Here is a 23,578-nt window from a genome sequence, read left to right on the forward strand (position 1 = left end):
TGGAAATCTACTACACCATCGAATTTTAAAATCTAATTTTAAATTTCCTTTTATGTGATGACATTTTAAAAATGAATTTTTGTATATTTTGGTGCAGTTCAGCAATTTTTCAGAAGGACAAATTACCCAGGCGAAATTGCCAAAGCCCTCCAAGAATTTGGTTCCATCATCTGAATCCTAAAAAGGTGAATAGTCTTTACCCCAGATAGAGGGAAGATACGCTTGTCAGTGGAGCAGCTTAGCTCCGGAAGTCTGGAAGAGCCACTGCCCTGTGTAAGGTACACGGTGAACTCTGACCACAGTGCTATTTGTTGAGTTGAGGACATTCCAGCTGAAGCAAGCCCTTCAGGCAGCAGGCACCAAAAGTCACGAATTTGCATAAGTCTGTGTCACCTCTGAACAATTTTGAAAAAAAAAAACAAAAACTTTCAACTTCTCAAAGATGGATTTATCATCTAGGGATAGTACCAGGAAAGAGAAAGTATAACATCAAACGCTGGCGTTACCGTTTTGTGTCCAGTGTTTATTGCTCTCCCATGGTTATGCTGGGCGCTCTGGGAGGCCCTGAGGGCGTTGGGGCAGTGGAAGTTTTATGTTACTACGGAAGGAGACAGGGTTTTTGAAATGATAGTACCTTTCTTTTCCGGGGAGGGCTACCTAGTCTTTTTGACGAGAAATCTCTATGAGAAGAGGTTTCTGAATTTTGTGAAGAGCAATTTATGAAAAAGCAGAAGTGTCGACACTCCCGGAGAGAGGGCCGTAGCAGAGACCCCAGAAATGATAAAAACTGTTATAAATGCAGCACACACTGCCATACCAGCAATTCTAGCTTTTCCTTATTTTGGAAATTATAAAACATTTCAAATGTACAGAAAAATATAGAGAATGATACAGTGGACACCCATTCACCTACTACACAGATTCAGCAATGGTAACATTTCGCCATATTAGCTTTAGCGCTCGCTCTCTGTCTCTCTCTTTTTTTTTTTTTTAAGGAATCAGACTTTACAGATGCAGCTGAACCTCCTCATCCCCTGCCTGATCGCATACCCTCTGTGCCTCCCAAGATAACTCCCAAGATCACTTTCGTTCTTAAGGGGCCTTTGTTCTTATTCTCCTTGTCTCCATAATTTACCCACTGGAATGAAAATATAATCCCTATTTTTAAAATATATTGCACGTTCACACACAGTCAGGCATATATACACACAGAGAGAGCAGGCAGCAAAGAAGGTACATGAAAAGGCTAACAGCTGATTTTTATAAAATATGGGGTTTTGGCTGGGCATAGTGGCTCACGCCTGTAGTCCTAGCACTCTGGGAGGCCAAGGCGGGTGGATCGCTTGAGGTTAGGAGTTCGAGACCAGCCTGAGCAAGAGCGAGACCCCGTTTCTACTATAAATAGAAAGAAATTAATTGGCCAACTAAAATATATATAGAAAAAATTAGCCAGGCATGGTGGCGCATGCCTGTAGTCCCGGCTATTTGGGAGGCTGAGGCAGCAGCATTGCTTGAGCCCAGGAGCTTGAGGTTACTGTGAGCTAGGCTGACGCCACGGCACTCACTCTAGCCTGGGCAAAAAAGAAAGACTCTGTGTCAAAAAAAAAAAAAAGAAATTTGGGGTTTTTCTTCTTTGTACTTGTGTGTATTTACTATGTGTTCTTTTGAGCATACATTTAAGTAATGATGAGTAATGACAAAGCAATAAATAATGTTTAGGTAGTGATCACAATGTTATTAAATACTAACATCTTTTACTAAAAGTGTTACATTGCATTCCCATAGTCGGGGGAAGCCCACCTGTACGAATCAGTCAGGTCCTACGCTTAACTTCCTGGTAGCTTCCTCAGCCAGAGGCAAAAATCAGTAAGAAAACAATCAGACATAGATATACACCAACAATGGATATTTATGTTGCTCTCAAGTGAGTTTCTGTCACCAAGGGACATTTCAAAATTCCATCATGTGTCCCTTCCCTACCACAGTTTCTTCCAAGGGCTTAGCCACACTAGGGTGATCCATCCAGTTCTAAAATTAGGTAGCAATCTAGGCCCCTTAAGCAAGTAGATGTTTTATGATCCCTATGGTTCAGTAGAACTACTGGGGATGGATGCTTGTGTTGTCAGAGTCCTAGAGTGTTAGATCTTAGAAGAGACCTAGGAATTATTTAATCTAAACCTTACTTTTCTAAGAGAAAACCAAGTCCCATAGAGTTAGCATGACTTAGCTTTACTTTACTCATTAGAACCACCTGGATAAATATTGCAGAAAAAGGAACACATAACCCATTCTATTAAGTGAAGTATCCCAAGAATGGGATGTACCCACATGTACCCACCAGCAAATTGGTATTAACTGATCAACACCTAAGGGGACATATAGGATTAACATCTATCTGGTCTCAGGCAGGTGGGGGAGGAGGGGATGGGTATACACATGCATAATGAGTGTGATGTGCACCAACTGGAGGATGGATACGCTTGAAGCTCTGACTCGAGGGGGGAGGGGGGCAAGGGCCCTTGTAACCTTAACATTTGTACCCCCATAGTATGCTGAAAAAAATAAAATAAAAATAAAGTGCAATCAGGAAACACTTTTTAAAAAAAGGAACACATAATATCTTTTGCTTTATTTATTGATGTAAAATTCATTCTATAGCTTTGTTGACTTTTTGTGTTATTCTATGATTCCTCAAGAATACTGTAATTTGGGGTTTCTGTTGAATTCTAATATTTTATGTAACCTAAATAAAAATTGAGACCTAGTCCTGAGATTCCTCTTATAATTGAATTAAATCCATATTTAGAAAATAAACAGCTTCTTTTCTTTTTTTCTTTTTTCTTCCAAAAGTTGTTTAAGATAATTAAAAACCTGGTTTCCAAACATTACCAGGCAGTAGAAAAAGAATGTGAAGATTTAGATGAAATGAACTTCAGGTGCTTCACACGGGAAAATGTGTATGTCCTTTTAAAAAGGTAAGAAATCTCACATTGTCTAAAGAGTTTTTCTTTTCTTTTTCAGAGGTTTTGTTTTGTTTTAAGAAAGAATCTTATTCTGTTGCCCAGGCTGGAGTACAGCAGTGTTCCATAGCTCACTGCAACCTCAAACTCCTGGGCTCAAGTGATCCTCCTGCCTCAGCCTCCCAGGTAGCTGGGACTACAGTTGCACACCACCACTCCTAGCTAATTTTTCTATTTTTTTTTTTGTAGAGACAGGATTTCACTATGTTGTTCAGGATGGTCTCGAACTCCTGGGCTCAAGAGGTCCTCTCACTTCAGCCTCCCAAAGTGCTAGGGTTACAGGCATGAGCCAGCACGCCCAGCTGAGTTTTTCTTTTTTTAAGATCATACTGTTGTGCTGCCCTTCTTTCCTATAGTTTAATTTCCTTTCAAAATGTACACTTTACTAAATAATAAATTATAATTTAGTTTGGGAGAACAAATAGATAATCTTTTAAAGAAAATTAAATGTAATAATTCATAATTATGCATAGTTCATGCATGCATTCATTTGATGGAGTTTATAGAAAACATCCACCTTATTATATAGTAATTTGCTTTTCTAAAAAGCCCTTGGAAGTGTCCAGACATAGAAAAATCAATGACATAAAACAGAACAAGCAGTATAGTTCCACATAGCCATGTATTTATCCTAGTTCTTTTCTCTCATTGTTCCAGTACAATTACAGCTCACAATATTTTATTTAAAGGTTCAACATTTATCCCAAAATAATGTGGGGAGAGATCTGTACTCTTTGGGTAATATTGATCACAAACCAAGAGAAGACCCTGAACTTCATGGAGTTTGTAAGACATTTTGGCCACCCACCCAAATCTGTCCATTTTCCCAATGCCAAAATAGCCCCCGTAGAAGAGGTGACAACTACTTTAAGATGTGGCGTAAGATGTTTAGCTGTGGTTCAGAGATACTTGTGGGTAGAGTACAAGCAAAGGGAGACCTCACATCCCACGCTATCCCCAGTGAGCAGCCTAAGTCACCTGGGAATGGTTCTCCGGGACTTCACAGCTTGGTGCTGTTAGGCCTCAGAATGGGAGCTGTTGATGACTTGTTAGTGCTAAACATTGATTCCTGCGTCTCTGGCTAAGGTGCAAAGGATGGCATGGCAGGCAGTACCAATGTCACTTGTGATTTCTCCCCAATGGGAAATACTCTTCTATTCCTATCTCTCACACCACCCTGTCCTCACAGCGGGTGGCTTACCCTGCCCTAAAACTCAGGATGTAGCTCCTGGCTCCCTCTTCACTCTTTCCAGTGAAGAAGGGCTATATTTCATATATTCTTTAACTGTTCTGTGGTTTACAACCTAATTTTTTTTTACACCATTTTAAGTTGTTCCCCCAAAAAGAATTTCACTGGATATTTCTAAAATACATCTAGAAAATCTTAAGCACAGCTGTTTTCAAGCCAGCTGTCTAGTAACTCAGCATTGACGCATGAGGCAGATGGTCAAGCGGCAAGGGCAGTCACAGATCCAGGCACCTAGGGGGACATGGGGTTGTGCAGCAAGCATGGTCCGGGAAAGGGTTTGCAGGTCTGGAGGACATGTTAGATTGTGTCAATCCTTTATTATGAAATTGATTTTGGCCATTTTCACTTCTCATTAGAAGATTTTGTTTTGTTTTTGCTTCCTTTTCTCTTTATTTGGGTTTCTCTTTGGTGCTGTTAAATTTATGCTTAAGGCAATGTTGTTTTCCCGAGGGGGGGAGGGTGGCTAATAATAGCTGCCTGCAACGCCTCGTGAGCTCCCCCTGCTGTTTTGCGGCTGACAATACAAGTCTCTTCGATTTTCGTTCACACAAGCACCTAAGTGTAAGAATGAAAGAGAATCTTGTGGGTTTGCTTCATGTAAGAAATTAATACTTCTTAGCTTTCTCCCGGAGGTTTACAAAATCATAAAGGAAAGGAAGGTCTGTTAGCGTTTTACCTGGGCTATCACTTAAGCTAGGGCAAGAGGGCTGTTCCCCTCATTGCTCTAAGAAGCAGGTCTATACCACTTTTGAAAACCTGCCAATGAAGAGTGAAGCAATATATCATGAAGTTATATCAGATCGGAAATGAAATGACTAAAACCTGGAAGATGTGTATTTAATCATTTCATTTTCATTCTGTAAAGATTTGGAAAAAATAATATGCTTTTAAAATATGCCATTGATATAGTTTCTGTTGTGTTTAATTTTTCTCCCCCCAGCATTTCTTGAAACTTTACATGTGGCTTGATTTAAATTCATGTGTCTTAATTTAGTGTGAATTTTCAGTAAGAATTAAAGACCATACAGAAATAACTCTCATTAACCAATATTTTTCATATACACGTGCAAATTGATTGGGTACCTTACAACATCACAAATTAAAAACATGAGAAGATACGCATTAATCAGATCACAAATATGTATAACAGGACACCTACTAGTCACCAGACCCAGTGGGATATGATGGTGACCAAAACAGAGGTTTTAGCCTTCGTGTATCTTATAGTCTATTAGGGCAGACATTTATATAATAAAACATTCACACAAATATATAATTTTAAATTATGAATTTTTTTTAATATGACACCAAAAGTACGAGCAAGAAAGAATAAATAAGTTGGACTTTATCAAAATTAAAAACTTTGTATATCAAGGGACACTATCAACAGAGTGAAACAGCCACCCATGGAATAGGAGAAAACATTTGCAAATCATATATGTGATAAAGGGTTAATATCCAGAATATATGAAGAACTACTATAACTCAACAATAAGAAAGCAAACAACCCAATTTAAAAATAGGCAAGGAACTTGAATAGACATTTCTCCAAAAATATATATATGGCCTGTAAGCGCATGAAATGGTGTTCAACATTAACGGAACATTTGATTTGCATTAGCGAAATATAAAGCAAAACTACAATGGGATACCACTTCATACCTGGTAGAATAGCTGCTATTTTTAAAAAGAACAGAAAGTAGCAAGTGTTGGTGCGGATATGGAGAAATTAGAATCCTTGTGCACTGCTGGTGGGAATGTGTTAATAAAATGGTGTAGCTCCTGGGGAAAACAGCATGGGATTCCCTCAAACAATTAAACATAAAATTACCATATGATCCAATAATTTCACTTCTGGGTGTATACTCAGAAGAATTGAAAGCAGGAACTTGAACAGGAATTTATACACCAATGTTGATAACAACATTATTCACAATAGCTGAAAGATAGAAACAACACAAGTGTCCATCAGTGGATGAATGGATAACAAAATGTGGTATACAAATACAATGGAATATCATTCTCCCTTGTTCTACCACATGCTACAATGCAGATTAACCTTGAAAACATTATGCTGGATGAAATTAGCCAGTTACAAAAGGGTAACTACTGTAGAAGCAGCTACCTCTTAGATGAGGTACGGGAGTAGTCACGTTCACGGACACGGAGAGTAGAATGACAGTTGTCAAGGGATGGAGCTAGAGGAGAGGAGGAAGTTAGTGTTTAATGAGGGCAGAGCTTCAGTGAGGGAGGCTGACAAAGTTCTGGGACAAAGAACTGTACCTTTCAAAGTAGTTAAAATGGTAAATTTTATATTATGCATATTTAACTACAATTTAAAATTATTATGATAAGTAGTTTGAAAGGAAAAAAAGCCACAGGTTTCTATTACTGGGTGTTTGGTGGGTAATTAAGGGGGAATCTGACTTAGAAGAGGTCATGCACAAAAGCGGAGCTAGGACCTGCAGTGAAAGGGTGGCGGGTGGAGGGGACACCAGCACTGGAAGGCCCCACGCTGATGAGGGCGGGGACACTTCTGAGAAGCCAGCCAACGGAGACTAGAGTGGCTGGCGTGGAGGGCACACCGTGGAGAGCGGGAGAGGTGAGGCCAGACAGGAGGGTGCCAGTCGGAGCGCAGAGTCCCACCGACCGTGGTGGGGAGCTTGGGTTTTACTCTGATGCAGCAACAAGAGGTTAAAGCATGAGCTAAATTCCACTTAAGCCGACTGGTCAGACTGCTATGTTGGAGTAGATTTTCAGAAGCCAAAAATGTTGCCCAGGAGTCCAGTTTGGAGGCTGTTGCAATGGTGAGGAGTATTTGATAGTGGCATGAACTAAGAGAGTGTCAAAGGATGTGGACGAAAGTGGAAAGATCAGAGGTTTCGGTGACAGACTGTGTGTAAGAGGGAGAGGGAAGCGCCCACAATGACCTGTGGAGTCAACTGAAAAGATAAGAGTTCATGAATCTGGACAGGAGAGTTTTATTTCTTATAAAAGGTTATAGCCTGCAGGCTGGGAGGCAGGCACTTCAAAGGGGGGAGGTTGGGGCAGAAGCTTTACATTGAACAGGTTGGCTAAACCTACATATTCAACAGGTTGTAGGAGGAGCTATGAACATACAAAGGGGGGATGCATGCATGAAGATTTGTAGATTAAATAAACACGTATGTTACATACAATCCATATTCACTTTGAGGTGGAGACTTAACATTAAAATGCAGTAAAATTAGTCTTGATGTGTCAAAAAGTGTAGCAGAGACACGAAGGCACTCAGTGTGCAGCCTCTGTAAACCGGCCAGAAGTGGTCCGTGGTCAGGAGTCTCTCAGCAGGAGAAAGTTACTGAAGTCAGGCTCTCATCCAATTAAAGCTACAGTTATGGCTTATGGAACAGAGGGGCCAGTGAGTCAGCTGAGCTAGCAGTGGGTGAGCTGCAGCTGGTTAATATCTCAAGGCCAGTGCTAGTTTAGCTGCTAGAGAAAAAGAAAAACCTTATGGAAGTTGGAACAGAGTTTATTTTTTAAGTGTAGGGATGCATGACTTAACCCTTCCCTGGCACGGCCTTAGATCCTGTGTATAATATCTCATTGCCACGAGGGGTCTGTTCCATCTTGCCTGGGGGCCTAGGGGCTTTATTTTATTTTGTAGTATGCCATTGCTGTCTTCAGCAGAAATGGCTGACTCAGTGTGCTCTGAAAATTAGGATCTATTGTTTCACCTTGAAAAAAACAAATTGACACGTATTTTTAATTCTTAAAAAAATAATGCTCCATAAAGTTAAATGATTAGAATGGCGGTTCTAAGCTATCCACTACCATGATCATACTGAGTTTCTGATCAGCTGGATCACAGGATACAACGATGACAGTGACGGTTAATAATTGTGATGTTTAAATGTCTCTGAGCCAAAAGTGCACTCAAGATAAAAGGAGACCTACAGCTGCATGTCAGAATTGTAAACGAGGTCACTGGAACAGTTTTAAATTTCCAAGTCAATTTTTTTTCCTTCAGTGTGATTGAAAGTAATATTTGGGAAGCAAATGGGGGAGGGGTTGGTGTATTTGAGTGAAGGGAGGAGAAGAGAACATTGCCCCATGTCACCAACCTTCGTAGGTGAATGTCGAGTGTCAGTGAGTAGACTGGACTGGACACTCCCAACTCAACAGGCCGGTGGGCTGCTGCCTAAAGCAGTGAGCTGTCGTGGTCATTTCTGTCCACGTTGGAGGGCCTGATTAATGTGGCGAGCTCTTAGAGCCAACAGGGGGTGCAAGGGGGCACAGTGACCCTGTCGTGACTGGCAGCCCAGCACAGCATGTGGTGGACAGCAGACAGGCAAGGCTGAGAGCAACTCTAAAAGGGCCAAAGTGAAATGAAGACTTAGTAATAGTTCATTCCATTTTTTTTTTTTTTTTGAAGTTCTTGGTTTTGCTGAAGGGGTCCACCTGAGTGTGACCTAGGCTCTGGTCCAGCTGCAGGAAGAGGGAAGACAGAGGAACATGCTGGGCTGCACATGTGCCCACCACCAGCCAGCCCCAGACTCTGCAAAACTCCCCACGCCAAATAGCCTGGGTTTTCCAGCAGGTCAAGTGTAAGGAAATGAAGGGATGGAGAGAGATGTACAGATTAAAAGAGATCTAAAAGACACATCAAATGTTTTAAAATGAGCAGTCAAAAACTAAACTGTATTGTCCAGGGACACATTTGGGTGTTAAAACTACTTTCGAAAACAAAATCCAAGGAGGCGGCGCAGTGGCTCCTGCCTGTAATCCCAGCATTGTGGGAGGCCGAGGTGGGAGGATGGCTTGAGCCCAGGAGTTCAAGGCTGCAGTGAGCTGTGATTGTGCCACTGCACTCCAGTGTAGGCAACTGAGTGAGACCCTGTCTCAGAAGGAAAAAAAAGTATATTTTAACAGAAATAGTAAGAGTCTCCATTTTGTGTTGCATTCTTGCTCTACTCAATTTCACAAAAAAAGAGCCTAATCTCAGAGACTAAGCTACTCTAAGGAAGTACTATATGTGTCTCTTATAGATAGTTCTTGAGCCCCTACTCTCTGCCAAACTCTGTGCTAGGTTCTGGGACTAAAAAGATAAATATAATCTTGTACGCTTTTTTTTTTTTTTTAGAACCAGTGTCTCACTCTGTTGTCCAGGCTGGAGTGCAGTGGCACGATCATAGCTCATTGTAACCTCAAACTCCCAGGCTCAAGGGATCCTTTCACCTCTGCCTTCCCAGTAGCTGGGACTACAGGCATGTGCCATTGTGCTGGCTAATTAAAAAAAAAAAATGTAGAGATGGGATCTTGCTATGTTGCCCAACCTGTTCTTGAACTCCTGACCTCAAGCAATCTTTCTGCCTCAGCCTCCCAAAGTGCTGGGATTACAGGCATGAGCCACTGTGCCTAGCCTTGTGTGCTTTTCAAAAGCTCAGAGATAAGTCAACCATCAAAAATAGTGCAGAATTATGAAACTCAAATAAACTGAATAAACTTCAACTCTTTCTAGAGAAATCCCACATAAATGCAGCAAACACTGGTCTCTCCTCTCTACTTTTGCTTCTCTCTAGTTCTTTCTCTCCACACTGTAACCAAAGTGCTCTTTCTAAAAGGCGTATCTAATAAAGTCTTAAAATGATTCACTGGCCGTATGAGACAACCACGAGGTCCCCAAAAGTTCCTCCATGCTTCTGAGACTTCACCAAGATGCTCCCTCTCCCTGGCATGTACAGGCCCTTCACACGTATTTGCTAACTGCATGGTAGGGGTTTCACACAGGTTGTAAAGAGGAGCACACAGAAGTGCCTATGGGGTGTGGAGGTAAGGAGACAGGGGCACGAGAGAAAACTTTCCGAAAGAGTTGGTGGCTGCCTATTAAAGAGGAAGCTGGACTCTCCCAGATAAAGAGGTGAGGTCGAGGAGGTTGGGATGGTGGTGGAATGACTTTCTAATCAGAGGACAGTGTATGTGCAACGGCAGGGGAGAGGTCAGCAAGCTCAGGAAACTCCAAGTAACTGGAAGACAGAATTGTAGGGGGGGGGGATAGGCAAGTTATTTAGACCACGTTGAGAGGGTTAGTTCACCGAGGGATGTTGTGCTCAGGGCTGCCACGCAACTTCGCACACTCCGATGTCCTGCAGCCTGCTGAAGACAGCCTCAGCCTCGCGTGCTTCTGATTCCTCATGCCTTGGATGGGATATTTATGAGATGATCTAAAAAAAAAAAATTGCAGGAACTTGATCCCTCTCACACTGGATTTATCAGCAAAGAGGATGTCAAGGTGTCAAGGTGATTTTGTCAGGCCGGGCGTGGTGGCTCACGCCCATAATCCTAGCACTCTGGGAGGCCGAGGCGGGTGGATTGCTCAAGGTCAGGAGTTCGAAATCAGCCCGAGCAAGAGCGAGACCCATCTCTACTATAAATAGAAAGAAATTAATTGGCCAACTAATATATATATATATATATATATAATTAGCTGGGCATGGTGGCACATGCCTGTAGTCCCAGCTACCTGGGAGGCTGAGGCAGCAGGAGTTTGAGGTTGCTGTGAGCTAGGCTGACGCCAGGGCACTCACAGCACTTTGTTGACTTTGGGCAACAAAGCAAGACTCTGTCTCAAAAAAAAAAAAAAAAAGGGTGATTTTGTCAGGTCAATGCAACAACCTGAACCAATGTGAGTGTGAAGTGCGGGAAAAGAGATGTGATACTGAAGGAGGTAGAGGTGGGTCAGACCTAGACAATCAGGAAAGGTGCATGTGTGTTTGCATTTACTCCGAAAATAATGTACCATTTTTTAAAAGTGAGAATTTAAAAATTACTGAGTTTATGTGTCTGCATGGACTCTCTTTTAAAAGATGCACAAAACCTGGTGCTAGTGATTCCTTCCCAGGGTGAGCCCCGGGTGGCTGGGAGGGAGGGAGACTGACTTTTCACCATACACCCCTCTGCACTTTTAACATTTTGTGCCATATAAACATATTAGCCGTTTAAAATGTATTTAAAAGTTCATGTGTGCATAGAAAGATTTTTAAGGAAGTTTATCAGGAAAGTTAACAGTGCTTATATCTGAATGGTGGGTTTGTAGTTATTTTCGTATCCTCTTTATACTTTTCTGTGTATTTCCAACTTTCTCCTATGAGCAAGTATTGCTTTTGTAATTAGTTTCAAGAAGTTATGTTATTTTTTTAAACCTGGATTTTAGAGGCTGTACCTTGGGACATTCAACTGCCCACTTTTGATGTCGTGGAGGACCACAGCTTTACACAAGGGAAGCTGAATATTCCCAAATTTAGACCCAGACCTTACTGTCCTAAGAAAGTGTGCAAATGTCCCTGATTGTGGCAGTTGCTGCACAGAAGAAAGGGCTGGACCGGGAGGCAAGCACACTGTCATAGGAACCCTAGCCCTGCCACAAAACAGTTACATGGCTTTGGACAAACTCTCCCCTAGCTTGTGGGCAATGACACCTTCTGTGGAGGTCACTGCGGGGGTTCAGTGGAGCGACTGCACGCGGAAGCACCTGTCACCGTGCCAGGCCAGGGGAGGTGTCGGGGGCACCTCTGGGCGAGTCAGCCCCTCCTCATTTCCACCAGCTCCACTAAGGCTCTGCAACTTCCTCTTTCATGAAGATGGGACTTACCAGACCACGTCAAAATATGACCAGAAGTTAGATGGAAATATAGACAACAAATCTTCTTTGGAAGAAACCTGTAATCACAGCAAACACTCAGTGCCAGAGAGCCACCGTCCGGGGCAACATAACGTCATCATATACTCTGTTTACCCACACTGCTTGGTCATTACCTACAGGACTGTCCTCACATAAAGTCATTCAGTGCTTCTTGGGAGCTGCTGTTTCCCAAACTCCAATCATCCAACGAACACAGTCACCGTTCCTGGTGTCTCTTTCTCTAATACATAACTGAAAAGGTTTGAACATGTTGTCTCATTAGTAAATGTTCTTTTCATACCAAGGAAATAGATAACATAATCCTAGTTTTGGTAGTTTTAGAAATTATCTTTCCATTTTTTATTACATTCTAAGAAATGATTTACTCAGTTTCTTCCTTCTGAAATTAACAATAGAGCAACGACATGCTTTCTCCTATAGCCTTCCCTTACCACGTATGTTTGGGGCTGTCATCAGCCTGGGGTTCAAGGCCAGAATGGCTACTATTCAGTTCTTATTTGACCATAATGCAGTTCAGATGGAATCTAATTGCATTCACGTCTACCTCTTTACTGTAAGTCAGAGTAGGGTTTGTGAAATCAGGGATTCTATTTTTTTTTTTTTTTTTTTTTTTTTTGAGACAGTCTCACAACCTCAAACTCCTGGGCTCAAGCAATCCTCCTGCCTCAGCCTCCTGAGTAGCTGGGACTACAGGCATGCGCCACCATGGCCGGCTAATTTTATATATTAGTTGGCCAATTAATTTCTTTTTATAGTAGAGATGGGTTTCGCTCTTGCTCAGGCTGGTTTCGAACTCCTGACCTTGAGCAATCCGCCTGCCTCGGCCTTCCAGAGTGCTAGGATTACAGGCGTGAGCCACCGCGCCCGGCCTGGGATTCTTTAAGCTTTTACAGATTTATTGCTCTTGGCCAGACTATCAAATTGCAAATGACTCTCCCTCCAATTTGACCTTTTTCCAAAATAGTTTCTCCAAGTGCCCAGAATTGGCTCCTCTAGGCTCCCCAGCATTGCTAGGGCTGTGTGCTGCACACACAGCCACAACTGCAACCAACACGCACATGCAGCGTGCAGTACATCCAAAAGTGTGGAGACTTAGGCCGGGTGCGGTGGCTCACACCTGTAATCCCAGCACTCTGGGAGGCCGAGGTGGGCGGATTGCTTAAGGCCAGGAGTTCGAAACCAGCCTGAGAGAGACACTGTCTCTACTAAAAATAGAAATTAATTGACCAACTAAAAATATATATACAAAAAATTAGCTGGGCATGGTGGCACATGCCTCTCGTCCCAGCTACTCAGGAGTCTGAGGCAGTAGGATTGCTTGAGCCCAGGAGATTGAGGTTGCTGTGAGCTAGGCTGACGCCAAGGCACTCACTCTAGCCTGGGCAACAAAGTGAGACTCTGTCTCAAAAAAACAAAAACAAAAAAAAACCAAAGTGCAGAGACAGGCTGTGACTTCTAGTCCTAAAACTTGTGCACATTTTCTCCACGGCTACCCTCTATAGCCATATTTTCTTCACCAAATCATACTTCATGTTATAATTAGGAAGAGGAAGGAAGGGCTAAACTACAACTTTATATTCTGATATAAATATAAAATGAAAGTCATGTTGATGTTAAAAAAAAAAGTCCTGGTACTAGTGGGTGGAAATGAGAATATTCATTGTGAAAGACCTCTACCCATATAACTCTAACAAAACAACGACAGAGGAGCCTTACTTTTGTGTCATTGCAAACATCGCAAGGGTCTCCTAGAAATATCATAGTAAGAAAGGTTCATTATATGTAGAAGGTTTTAATTAATATACTAATATTTTTAATGACTCTTGCTTTCTGTACACGGCACACTTGTGTACACAGGCAGGCACTCTGTGCACACACACGGGTGGCACCCCTGGGCTTGTACCGTAGCTTGATGCACACAGGCAAATGTGTGTGGCTCCACTTCTAGCTGCGCACATACCAGCACTGAGGTTCTCAGGTTTTAGAATATTCAATAAAAAAAAGCTCATTGTTTCCTCCTATCTGAGCTCAGAATCATTTGAGATATAGATGTAGGTGTCAGGCTGAAATAAAAATGTCTATTTTGTGACTGATTGGAAGATGGGACGTCAATGTGCAGGGAAGTTGGGCTTGAAACATTTCACTTTAGAATTAAACTTATGCATAAAAAGCACAGGAAGATCCAGGAATCTTGCAGGCAGCTGAGTGGGATGCCCGCTTGCCTCCTGTGGCAGGTTGGCGCCCAAAGAGGAAGGGGCTGAGCAAAGCATACCCGGGTCCTCCTTCCAGACATTCCAACCAGATGACTGAGGACTATGAAAGGAGTGTGAGAGATGTTAAGAGTATTACTCTGGTAATATCCCTCCACACAGCACCAGGAGGATTGGGAAATGAAAGTGCCTCCCAACTGCAGACACATGTGTGCAGATATACACAGGTGTGTGCAGATATACACAGATGTGTGCAGATATACGCAGGTGTGTGTACATACTCACGGACCAATTCCCAACCAGGCCATGGATACTGACAGTCAGATGTCAGGAGCCAAAGCAACCAGAAAACTAGGGAGAATGAGAACCCAGTGGAAAAGGAAGTCCTAGGACAGAGTCCAGGGAGCCGGAGGTCTGCAGCAGGGCTATGATGTGCATCCAGGGTTGACTCCTCAGGCCTGACCCTGCAGCCCAGAGTGGAGCAGTGGCTGGTGAACAGGGTGAAAGGAATAGGATGGAAAGGAAAACATGGGATGGAAAAAGAAATGGAAGGAAATGCTGAGAAGAGCATCAAGCTGCCATAGAAAGTGTATTTAAGGAATGTTGAATTAGTTTATCTACCCCATGTTCCAAAAAAGAATTTGCAATGGCCAAGATTTGTATGTTAATAGACATTAGACTATGCAATCCGAGAGGGAGTGTGGACATGGAGGTACAAGAGCTGTTGTACAATAACATAAGGCAGAATTTCTGTGTATAAAAGAGAGTGAGCACAGCATTCCCAAGTCATTAGAGGGGCTCTGACTGCCAATTACAGCTTGGAGTAGGGCTCACAGATGCAGGATTGACCCCGGGTTGGAATTATAGATCCCCAACCCCATTTACCTGAAATGAAGAAAATTGCCTTGTTCTAGAGCAGGCCCTGGAGTTCAAGAAAAAGCCCTAAGGTTAAAGACTTTTTTCATGATTTGCTTGGACACCTTGTTATTTAGTTTGAAGTGGCCCTAAGGACTCTTTGGAATGTGGAGGTAGATTAAAAATATATTATTATAATAGCTAACTGGACATCCACTATGGGCCAGGCAGTTTCTGGAGTGCTTTGAGTGTGCCAACTCACTTAATCCTCACAGCCACCCTATGAGGGATGCACTTGTGATGTCTGTGTGCTACAGGTGATGAAACAGACTCCACGAGGCTGAGCAACTCGCTGGAAGTCACACAGTTAGTAGGCAGCAGAGCTGGGATGCAAATCCAGGCAGGCTGGCTCCAGAGCCACACTCTGCATAACTAGTGGGGCAGAAGGAGAGTGCCCTGTCACTAGCCCAGCCTCCCACATGAAAGAAGCAGAACCCCATCAGCCTAGTTCTGAATCCACAACCTGGTCTACACTTAGCTGGGCCTGCACTGTCTCCTGCTGCCAGGCCACAGGGCAGACTTTGCAGGCAAGTTGGCCCTTCTGATAATCCTCAGAATGTGTGTAGGTAGATTACTCCACAGATTTCTGGGTGTCTGTGCAATCACTTGCTGGTCTCTGATGACACAGGGCAGGGACTGAGGGCCGGGGTAGACCTAATGCAGAATTCCAGGAGACTCAGCACTGTCGGGCAGTTCATTCAGTCAGGCCACAGGTAATTTATGGAGCTCCCACTCTGTGCCCTGGATCCCCTTCCTTTTGTTGGTGTGCTACTCTGTGCAGACGCCCATTACTAGTTTCTTAGGATTTCCTCACCTTTGTGGGTTCAGGCATGTCCATAGCAGCCCCCCCCCCATTTCTTTCCTGGCATCCAGCAGCAGCCCAGACTAGATGGGCCCCCACAGACACATGGGGCTCTCTTTGTTCAACAGTGCTTGGAAGCACAAGTGAGCTCTGTATTACTGCCCTTTCGGCAGGGGTGGCTGGAGGGCCTGGAAGCTACTAGCTCCAGCCCTGCAGAGCCACGGGGACCAACCCAAAGCACCAGCCATCAGCTTTGTTCCTCAAGCCTCTGGAGAAAACCTTTGATTTCATGGGGATGATTATTTTTATTCTTGCCCACTCAAGGATGAAGCCCAAGAAACAAGGGGTTGCCCCTTTCAGAGGCATCACAATGGGTTACCTCCAGCCAAACCCACTGTTTTTTTGTTTTTTGTTATTTCTGGGTTTGGTTGGGCCTCTCTTGGAAACCATTGCTATACAACTTACTTAAAGAAAGAGTGGAGGGGTTGGGTATAAGAGACTCAGACGGGGCTGGGGGGCAGGTGGGGGGGGGTCTGGGGCAGAGAGGCCAGAGGTAATGTGTTGTCAGAGACAGTGCAGGAAGAACACATTAAAGTCACAATCTGATTTGAGTCGATTCCATTTTTAATCTTTTGCAAAGTCAAGCTATTTCAAGTTTGACTTTTGGCCAAGCCTGGAGAATTGGGACTTTGGATGAAGGTTTCAGAAAAAGACACAAAACACACACACACACACACACACACACACACACACACACACACACACAGAAAAGGGAAAGGAGAGAAAGGGGAGGGAGACTTTTATCCTAAAGTCATTGTAAATCCAAAGCAGGGTTTTATCCTCCACAGTTAAATGAGAAAGAAAAAAAAATCAAGAATACCAACATTTGAGGTACAAAGACTGTCATGGCCCAGTGGAAGTTTGCAAAATTATATGTAAATGACCAAAGTTTTTACTGTGGTGGCCCTGTGCGTTCCCAAAGCTAATCCCAAAGAGAAAATCTACTTAGCAAAAGAAAGTTTTGTCTAATTTGGTTAACAGTTGAGAAGTGACAAAAATGCTGAATATATTAATAATTTATATTTCCAGGGTAACACTATATCTTTAATGCTTCACTGCCGAAGGGAATTCAGATTGGCTTAATGCTCAGAGGAAGAAAAAAAAATCCTGAAAGGCCTTCTTCATATTCTGTACCCAGCGCTGATGAAAATGAGTGTAAGACATGTGTTCCTATAATAGGCGCCATCCTCTCTCCCATCTCTGCATAATTTGTTTTTATCCCATATCGCTCAATGTATATCCGTTATCTGGGAAGCTGCCTGCTCTTAACCCACTTCCATGCTCCAACTCCATCAGTTCATAAAAAAAGGAGGCATCTCACATTTTATAGATAAGTAATTTCAAGAACGGCTTACATGCAAAAAACCTTTTATAAAGTTTACAGATTTTCTTTCCCAAAAAATATACATATATAAATTTCACTTCATGGGCAATGTAATGAGGGTTATTTTTTTTTTCTCCCTGTCTCTGTATAATGAAGTTTGATGGTTTACAAACTGCAGGTCACCCCGTTCCATGACCTCAGTAAACAGTCTGGGTCAGAGCTCTCTTAAACCCTGTCCAGGGAAATGGAATAAGTTAATTTGCTGTCCTCCAGCTAGTCTGGGAGAAGGCAAATCACCTAGTTCAGCTAAATGGCCTCTGGAATCAATGAGGAAAACGTGCCACATGATTTCAGATTATTTAAGGGGCATCAAAGTTAATCGAAACAAAAGTACAAAGGAAAAAAATCAATAGGGGAAAAAATTTGAATCCCCAGAAACACGTGTTTAGTTTGTTGGATACCTTGCTTATTTTACCTGTTTACATAAAACAATGGGCAGTCTCATTTTGTTGTTTGCTCTTAGAAAAATATGGTTTTAACTTGTTATTGTCAATGAACGTACCGTTATTTTTTGGGCAAGGCACAAATGCACTGAAATCAAGATCCCCTAAAAGATCACTAGCCAAGTCTATTCTAGACTCCAAACTTTCCTCACCACGTTCTGGATGGAGCGAGAAGATTAAAAAAAAAATAAAAAGAAAGAAAGAAAGAAACCGCCTGGAGAAAGGAAGACATTTCTCTCTTCCAGCCTGAGAGCTTGAACAGAGAACCCAGCATCTCGACCCAGGGCCAGCAAGGGATGATGGAGGCGACGGGGAACAATGTCCCGAGGGAGCGCATCTCCCTACCCTGGCAGCCCAGCACCGCCGAAGCTGGGCTGATCCGTGCGCAAAAGGCAACGCCAGCTTTCCTGAACTCTCCAGCGCCGAGTAGTTGCCATCCGAAGACAGTCAGAAAACTTCCACCGAAGCTGTTTCTAAGCCACACCCCAGAAACGTTACTTGCTTCTCGTATTTTTTACAGGGGCTTGTTAAGGCTGTAAACTCAGCCAGGCTCCAGACTCGGGAGGGTGTGGCCTGCGCGCGCTCCGGGACACCTGCCTCGGGGCAGGAAGGGCTCCCAGGTCCCAGCTGGCTGCACTGCACCGAGGCCCGTTTGGGGCGGTACTTCGATTGCATTTTCAAAGAGCCCAGGGTACTGTTCCTGGCCTCCCCTCTTTCCTAAGGCAAATGCCCAAGATGCCCTCAGGGCGGGTGCGCTCTGCGCTCTGGGGGAGCCACGAATCCCGCCCCCAAGCGACGCCTAGGACATCTGCTTAAGCCTCCGTCGAGCCTCCCCCTCCCTCAGACTCCGCGGCCGGCCCCCCACCAAATTACGGAGGGCCGTCACTTTTGCCCTTAGTCTCGCGCCCTTGGCGCTTTGGAGGGCATGGGCTGTGGATGAGCAGAAGGTAAAAAAGAAATCCATCTTTTGGAGTCTTTATTAGAAAACGTTTATTGCCGGGGGAGATCCTTCAGAAGACTAACTCGCTCTTGGCCTTCCCACACCTAGTTTCTTGCGGTCACAGTATTTACACCTGTACAATATATACAGTAGCTCTCCTAAGAAGCGCCCAACGCGCAGAGCAATCTGGAGGGCACAAGGGCATCAGAGCACCGGCGGGTGCTGGGGCGTGTGCAGGTTGAGGTTGTTGGGGTGCGCGTGGCCGATCAGGTTGAGGTAATGCCGGTCCAGGCCCTGCACGGGCGCCAGGAAGGGGCTGTGCTGCTGCGCGGGGCTCTGGAGCGGCACTGGCGCGCTGGGCAGGTACGGCAGCGCCGGGCTGCGGGCCGCGCCGGGAGGCCAGGGGAAAGGTCCGGGGGCCGCGCCCTGCGGGAACACAGCGGCCTCGCCGGGGCTGTGGCCAGCGAACTCGGACCCCGCCGGGTGCAGCTGATAGTTGAAATCGGCCTCCGGGAGCAAAGCCAGCGGCGTGAAGCCGGGCTCCGCGCCCAGGCGGGCCTTGGACTGCAAGAAGGCGAGGATGCGCGCGTACTTGGTGTCCTTGGTCTCCATCCGCTCCACGGTGGTGAGGTAATGCACCAGGTTCTTCATGCACTCGTGGTAGCCGTAGTGGAAGTAGTTGGCAAATTCTGCTAGGAGTTCTGCTGGAGGGGCGAGAAAGACCGTAGGAAAGAAAAACCCCGGAGCGCCCCTTTCCCACGGAGAGCCTGAAGGAGGGCGCAGGGCACCTTCCATCACATCTTCTGACCAAAGTTTCTATTTAAGGCCCGCCTTCTCCTCTCGGCAGCCTAGAGACTGGCAAAGCTCGAGCAAACACCCCCTTTACCATGACAGCCTGACCCCACCCACCCCGCCTGAGACGGGGCGACGCAACCAAGAGCCCTAGAAACCAGTCACCACCGCCGCTCGCAGTCTCGCAGACAGGAGCGGCGCTTTGCAGGCCCTGGCCTCCCTCCCCTGCCGCTTCCCGCGGGACACCTCTCCGAACGCCGGGTCCCTGCCCTCCCCAGCCCCTAGGCTCAGCGCGGCGCACGCTCCGAGCGCAGGTTTCCCGCCCGCTAACCCGTGCCCACCTTTTTCCCTTCCCCGGGGAAAGTCAGCCGAGTGCAGGGCTCTCAGGTACTGGACGGTCATCTCAAGGATCTCCGCCTTCTCTAGCTTCCCGGAACTCTGCAAAAGGAGGAAGGGCTCCTTGCAGCGGCCCAGCGGGCTCGGGCCAACGCCCGCAGGCTGGGCGGGCGCCGCATAGCTGGAGAGCACCAGCCAGCAGGGCGCCCCTGCAATCTGCGCCCGCTCGAGCGGCTCCCCGCTTGCTCGGCGCTCAGGCCCCCGGGGAGGGAGGCCCTCAGTAAGGCCCTCCGCGTCCACAGACTGCGGCGTCTCCGCCGAGAGTGGCAGCCGAGGGTTCCCAGCGCCTGGCACCTGGCTCCAGGCTGCCAACGTTACCTGCTTCGCCAGGGCCATGGGCACCGTCTTGCCCAGCTCGTTCAAGCAGCGGTTGATCCGGTCCCTCCTCCGCTTTTCTATCACTTTATGAGAAACGGGGGTTCTCTGCGAACAGAGGTTTGCATGTTTAGGATGGCTGTGCCCGGGGAGTGGTCAAAGGCACGGACGGCTGTAGTAGCTGCGTGCTAACCGTCTTGCCAGACGCCCACTCTGCTCAGAGGTTCGCCCCAGGAAGGGACCCCCGCTCCCCACACTCAGGCCAGTTGAACTCTGCCCTCTCGCGCCCACGCTGGCGCGCTCCCCTTCCAGCCACCCTACCCGCTTGGGCCGCTCCTAGCTGAGCGCCAAGGGCTTTGGGGAGGTGGCCACCAGCCTCCAGGCGTGGGCTTCTGCCCGGTCAAGGACTCTCCTCTGTCTATTCCCAATCCTTTCCCAAGCCACTCGGGATTCCTCTACACGCAAAGTCCCATGTGGCCACGTCCCTGCTGTCCGTCCAGCCAAACGGCTGGTAGGTGAGTCAGACGCCTCTGTCACCAGGGCGCAAGCGCCACTTGGGCTCGGCGGACTCACTTTGCGTTCCTTGAGCTTGTCTGACATCCTGGTCAGTACGCGCCCTCGGGAGAGGCGGTGGCGCGAGGCACCCGTCCACTTTCAGCCTCGTGTGCCTCCTCGAGTGTCCCAGGTAGACTGCAGCCTCCCAACTCCGAGGGGCTGCCTTATAAAGCGGTCATCTAGGGCTCCAAGTGCATTCACGAGTTGAATTATTCCATAGGATTAGGGGAGCTGCGTTTGGAGGATGTATGCATTCAAGATCAGTTTTAAAGAAGTTAAGAAAAAAAATTTAGCTGCCGAGGGGGGCGAGCTGGGGGCAGATCAGCTTTGTTAATCCACGTGGCCCTTCAAAGGACACGTGATCGACCCGGGAATGACATTTGCATGGCAACAGCCCGGGCGGGAAAGGCGGGCGGCCTACTGCGGCCGGCGGGCGACAGAGCGCCTGCAGCAGTCGCGGGCGCGGCGCGCAGGGGCGCAGCGGCCACGGGCACCGGGGGGCGAGGACCCTCACAAAACAATGTCGCCTCCTTTAGTCCCACCGCTGAGTCTCACACGATCGCCTGTTTACAAATCCCAGCAAGCCCGCCGTCCCAGCGCCGAGTGCGTTTTAAAGCCTGTCCAGAGTCATTAAAGTAATTAAGTAAGCCTTTAATAGGCTGTTCCGCCGGGTTCAAGGGAGAGCTCTTGGAGACGGAGGCGCCCCGTTTGTTCCCAGGCTTTTCTCACACGACTTGGTGACACGTCCTTCTCCCCCCTTTTTGTTTACACCGCTTTATTTGTCCGGACATCCCGGCAGGTGTGGGGCTGCGGCTGGCACACGAAGCTCACGCCTCGCCTCGCCCCTCCCGCCGCTCTTTGGCACGCGACGCTCCCCCCTACCCCCTGACCACGTCGCTGGCTTTCTTTTCTCCCCCCTCCGGCTCTCTCTTCGCGGGGGGAAGAGGCTCAATTTGTAGCCTATTATCCTATACGAAAATGTCCATTGAAAAGTATGAATAGTTTCATTGGGCTAAATTTTAATAATGCCAGAGGGTGGGGGAGGAGAGACAGGCGGGCGGGTGTGTGTGTGAGTGTGTGTGAGGGGGGGTGGGAGGATTGGGGGGCAACACGGAGAAGAGTGGGCCGAGAAGAAAAGGGGGAATGCAGCTGGCCCAGGCGAGCATTATGCGACGTCACCTGCAAGAGGGGGCGCCTACAGACCCCTATTCATTTGCCTAATTTTGGTCAATTTAACAAACTTCAGGAGAAATTATTGTGGCTTTGTCAGGGAGGGTGAAGCCTTCTGATCTAATTAACAGCATGTTTTGATCCGGTAAATGTCATTAGAAAGGGAGAAACAATCGCGCTTAGAGGGCTCTGAGTAATGCGCCCAAGTGGAGACGCCAAAGCGCACGGCTCACAAAGGGAGCAAGTAGCTGCCACAGGGAACTTTTGTACCCGCCCATCGCCCAAGTTTTGACACAAAAAGGCATTATTTCATACTTGAATACGTTTAATCCAACGATTGTCTATTTTCTGCAAACATATTTTCACAGCATTGTTAACTTTTTATGTCCTTCTTTCGCGGGCGCCTTTTCTCAACGTTTGGGGGCGGGAGAGCGCAGACACTTTGGGCATCAATATTTGTCACTGAAAAGGGCCCCGTGAAGTTAGGGAAGTTGATCTCTTTTTTATGGTTTTAGAAAGCGAAAATATCGGGGGAGGAGGAGGGAGGGAAGGCACGAACAGAAACGAGGGAGGAAATTTGCTGGACGGGCCCAAGGAGAAGGAGGGGGGCCGGGGCGGCTGGGAACGCTCTTGGCCGCCTGCGCCTCTGCGGGCAGCCGGCCCCGCGGCGGAGGCCTCCTCCCCCACCGCAGGCCTCGCTCGCATTTGCTGCCTTGGCCCCCACATTCTGGGGGCTCCCGGCTTGCGAAGTGTGGGTGGGGGCGTGAGCTTTCTTGAAGATGGAAACGATAAAAATGGATTCTGTTTTATGGCTCTATCTAGAGCCACCGAGCTCTCCCCTTTTTCTAATCTCTGCCGTCTGGGAACAGCTGAAACCTCTCCTTAGATATCTTTCCCTTCTTTTCTGCCCCCCCCCTCCTAAATTCTCTCTACTCTGCTGGACGACGGCAGGGCCTGGGCTCTCCCTGTGGGCTATTGTTGGTGCTTGGCAGAGGTGAGTAGGGCGGAGCCCCACTCGCTGGTGGGACGTGGGGAGCTCTAGGGCGCAGAGCCAGGCCTGGGGTGCGGGGCCTCGGGGAAACCAGCGGCCCACCTGCCGCGGCCCGGGAGGTGCCCTGCACCACGCACCCCTGGGGCGTCCCTCTCGGTCTTGCTTCCAGACTCCTCACGACGACTTTTCTTTTCCACTTCACGCCAGATTGGACACGACCCGCACCCTCCTGCAGGTTGCTCTGCCAGCCGCGGGTGCCCTCTCAGGGGTTGTCGACTTCAGTATATTCACTCGCATACAATGGGATTAAACACGAACCCTTATCATCCAAATTAACTATCGTGAATGGGTAAAAGGGAGCGCGCACACTTCGCACCCCCACCCCCATTTTTAAGCCAGCGGGCTAGGAGTTGATCCTCTTACTGCCGGTGTTAACTGCCAGCTGCAGGCACCTTCCACAGGGCAAATTTCATTCCATGCAAACTGTTTAATTCTCTGGGTTTGATCGCGGTGCTGGGCTCAAGGCTTGCCCAGGGCTAAAAGTGCCCGCGAGAGGGTTGTGAGGGTTGGGGGCGCAGTGGGCGAGGGTGCTGCCAGGTGCGCATCCTTGCTGGTCCTTCGTGCCTGCAGCTCCACCTGGGACGCTGGGAACGCC

At 46.8% G+C, this 23,578-nt stretch overlaps 1 protein-coding gene across 2 annotated transcripts; it reads right to left on the reverse strand.

Moving 5' to 3' along the window:
- Nucleotides 1-18,730: 18,730 nt before the first annotated feature.
- Nucleotides 18,731-21,243, reverse strand: HELT (helt bHLH transcription factor). Of its 2 annotated transcripts, none has more exons than XM_012784868.2 (4): nucleotides 20,781-21,243; nucleotides 20,211-20,315; nucleotides 19,838-19,934; nucleotides 18,731-19,405 (listed from the first exon to the last, which is right to left on the reverse strand). In XM_012784868.2, exons 1-4 carry the CDS (start codon nucleotides 20,805-20,807, stop codon nucleotides 18,909-18,911), a joined length of 726 nt encoding a protein of 241 aa, XP_012640322.1. In that variant the 5' UTR covers nucleotides 20,808-21,243; the 3' UTR covers nucleotides 18,731-18,908. The 2 variants fall into 2 exon arrangements, with proteins under 2 accessions (XP_012640322.1, XP_012640321.1); XM_012784867.2 differs by having other exon boundaries at nucleotides 18,731-19,408.
- Nucleotides 21,244-23,578: the final 2,335 nt, after the last annotated feature.

The sequence above is a fragment of the Microcebus murinus genome, chromosome 15 (genome assembly GCF_040939455.1).
Source record: "Microcebus murinus isolate Inina chromosome 15, M.murinus_Inina_mat1.0, whole genome shotgun sequence".
In the NCBI taxonomy this organism is placed as follows: Eukaryota; Metazoa; Chordata; class Mammalia; order Primates; family Cheirogaleidae; genus Microcebus; species Microcebus murinus.

What these genes read in the sequence shown, in the direction of transcription:
- HELT (XM_012784867.2), bottom strand. Translation starts at nt 20,807, where the DNA reads ATGTCAGACAAGCTCAAGGAACGCAAA. An exon ending in ACAAGCTCAAGGAACGCAAA is followed by an intron (nt 20,316 to 20,780) that starts GTGAGTCCGCCG and finishes CTCTGTTCGCAG; the next exon opens with AGAACCCCCGTTTCTCATAA. An exon ending in TCCCCGGGGAAGGGAAAAAG is followed by an intron (nt 19,409 to 19,837) that starts GTGGGCACGGGT and finishes TCGCCCCTCCAG; the next exon opens with CAGAACTCCTAGCAGAATTT.